The 2500-nt window shown below is 34.6% G+C and overlaps 1 protein-coding gene across 1 annotated transcript in view; it reads left to right on the plus strand.

Annotated features, from left to right (window-relative positions):
- LOC125027545 (malate synthase-like) overlaps positions 1-2179 on the plus strand; it is a 10172-nt gene extending 7993 nt beyond the window's left edge. Inside the window, exons 8-10 of the mRNA XM_047616638.1 lie at positions 24-117; positions 729-892; positions 984-2179. Coding sequence (XP_047472594.1) covers positions 24-117; positions 729-892; positions 984-1235 — 510 coding nt within the window. The 3' untranslated portion in view covers positions 1236-2179. The remainder of the gene's footprint in view (positions 1-23; positions 118-728; positions 893-983) is intronic.
- Positions 2180-2500: the final 321 nt, after the last annotated feature.

The raw sequence follows: 2500 nt of genomic DNA on the forward strand, positions 1-2500 counted from the left end.
TGATCTCTTTTCTGTTTTCTCAGATGGTAGTATTAGATAATAAGGACAATCAAATAGAAAGACAGCCAAGAAATGATGTTCGTGTTACTGCTGGGGATTTGTTGCAGATGCCTGCAGGTAAAACACATACACAAAGACTGTGTGTGTGTGTGTGTGTGTGAGTGTGTGTGTGTGTGTGTGTGTGTGTGTGTGTGTGTGTGTGTGTGTGTGTGTGTGTGTGTGTGTGTGTGTGTGTGTATGTGTGTGTGTGTGTGTGTGTGTGTGTGTGTGTGTGTGTGTGTGTGTGTGTGTGTGTGTGTGTGTGTGTGTGTGTGTGTGTGTGTGTGTGTGTGTGTGTGTGTGTGTGTGTGTGTGTGTGTGTGTGTGTGTGTGTGTGGAGAAATTGAGAAAGGACAATATACATTTCCTGTAAATATGAATTTCTCTCTCTCTCTCTCTCTCTCTCTCTCTCTCTCTCTCTCTCTCTCTCTCTCTCTCTCTCTCTCTCTCTCTCACTCTCACTCTCACTCTCTCTCTCTCTCACTCTCTCTCTCTCTCTCTCTCTCTCTCTCTCTCTCTCTCTCTCTCTCTCTCTCTCTCTCTCTCTCTCTCTCACTCTCTCTCTCTCTCTCACTCTCTCTCTCTCTCTCTCTCTCTCTTTCTTTCTTTCTCCTTCACTTCCCTGTCACTCTCATCATTTCCTTCCTTCAGGAAATGGTGAGTAACACTATTTTTGATTTTGTTTGCAGGTGGAGTCACCCTTGCAGGGCTGAAGCACAATGTTGCTGTAGGAATTCTTTTCATAGACGCATGGTTGCGTGGAAAGGGCCACTACATTTACAAAGGGGCTGTTGAAGACTCGGCCACAGCAGAGATTTCACGTTCTCAAGTTTGGCAGTGGATTAGGCACAGGGTAAGGTTTAGAAGTGCATTCAGTGTACCTGATATCTACTTCTTAATAATCAATGGATAATGATTATAATGATTACTGTTTGATATTTCAGGCTAAACTGGAAGATAACGGTGAAGTCATCACAAGAGGTCTTGTTCAGAAAATCATCGGAGACTTTGTTGATGCTACCATAATGTCCCAGGATCCTGTTTCTCTGAATTCACCTAAACACGAGGAGAGATTTAGAGCCGCTGCAGAAATATTTGAGGAAGTCGTAACTAAGAGAGACTTCCCTGAATTTATCACAACATATCTGAATCTCGACCACACATTCCTTACTTATCAAAAAATGCATGAGGAATGATACTGAAAAAAAGTTTAATCAGTGCAATATGAATTTTGCATCTGCAAATATATGTGGAATATTTTGTGATATTTTTGTTGACATATGAAAGCTATGTAAGGTTTAACAAGATATAGATTTATTAGTGTTTTTTTTTTTCCTGGAAAGTATAAATCTGTTATTTGCTTTTGAGTTATTAATCATTAGATAATTATATATATACATATATGTTAATGTTGTTTATTTATCTAAGATGTGCATTCTAGATTATATATTATATGTTACTGAAGACATTTTTATGCACACATATTCACAAATTATTTTAAATGAAATTATAAGATTTTCACTAGCTAGTTAGTGTGGTGTATACTTTAGTACAGTGTTATATTATTATTTGTATTAAACTATATTATCTTAGTTGTTTAAAGGAGATACATAATCATATATCTAGTTTTCTGGTTGTGAGTAATGCATGGAACTTTTATGACATAATAGATTTTATAATAAAGTGTGTAAATATTTTATGCTTAATACTATCATTTGCATTTAATACAACAGTGGTTTATATTGTCATGATCTATGTAGATGAAAGTAGAGAGAAGTTATTTTCTTATTTTTATACTTATTGGAGTAACCTTTGAATCTTTGTACTAATTATAATATGTCATGATTAAGAAATATGATATACAGTATTCTGTGATAAACAAAAACCAGCCTATATATGTCCATAGCCAGAACAACGGTGAATCCAAAATCAAGATTAATTGTCAAATCTATATTTGATACTGTTTTATAAGTCATTATTAGATCTTCATGGCTCAGAAGAGTTAAAAAATTTTAACATGTTTTTTGATTTATACAGAGTTATGGAAAGGTAACCAGAGCTCTTTAAAAACAGTAATATTAGTAAAGTCATTAACATGGTTCTAATCTAAACATTGCAATAAAGTGTATTTTCCCTTAAACATTTTTCATTAGCCAAGTACAGAGTCTACCTGCAAACATTAATTCTGGTAATATTGCTTTCAGATTAAGCTATTCTTTAAGAGAAAACTTGAGACAAAGATTGCCATGATTGTCAATATTGCATACATCTTCCAATTTAATATAAACTTTAAAATAGCATTCCATATACTGTTAATCCTCTCTGACTAATGGTGTCTACTCATTACTTCAGAGTATTGAGTATAATTTGTCATGAGCATGATGATAGTTTAATCTGATATGTAAATTATCACACAGACATGATAACCATAGTGTGGAAATTTGGAGAGGGGACCAAATTG

The sequence above is a fragment of the Penaeus chinensis genome, chromosome 7, assembly GCF_019202785.1.
Source record: "Penaeus chinensis breed Huanghai No. 1 chromosome 7, ASM1920278v2, whole genome shotgun sequence".
Taxonomy (NCBI): Eukaryota; Metazoa; Arthropoda; class Malacostraca; order Decapoda; family Penaeidae; genus Penaeus; species Penaeus chinensis.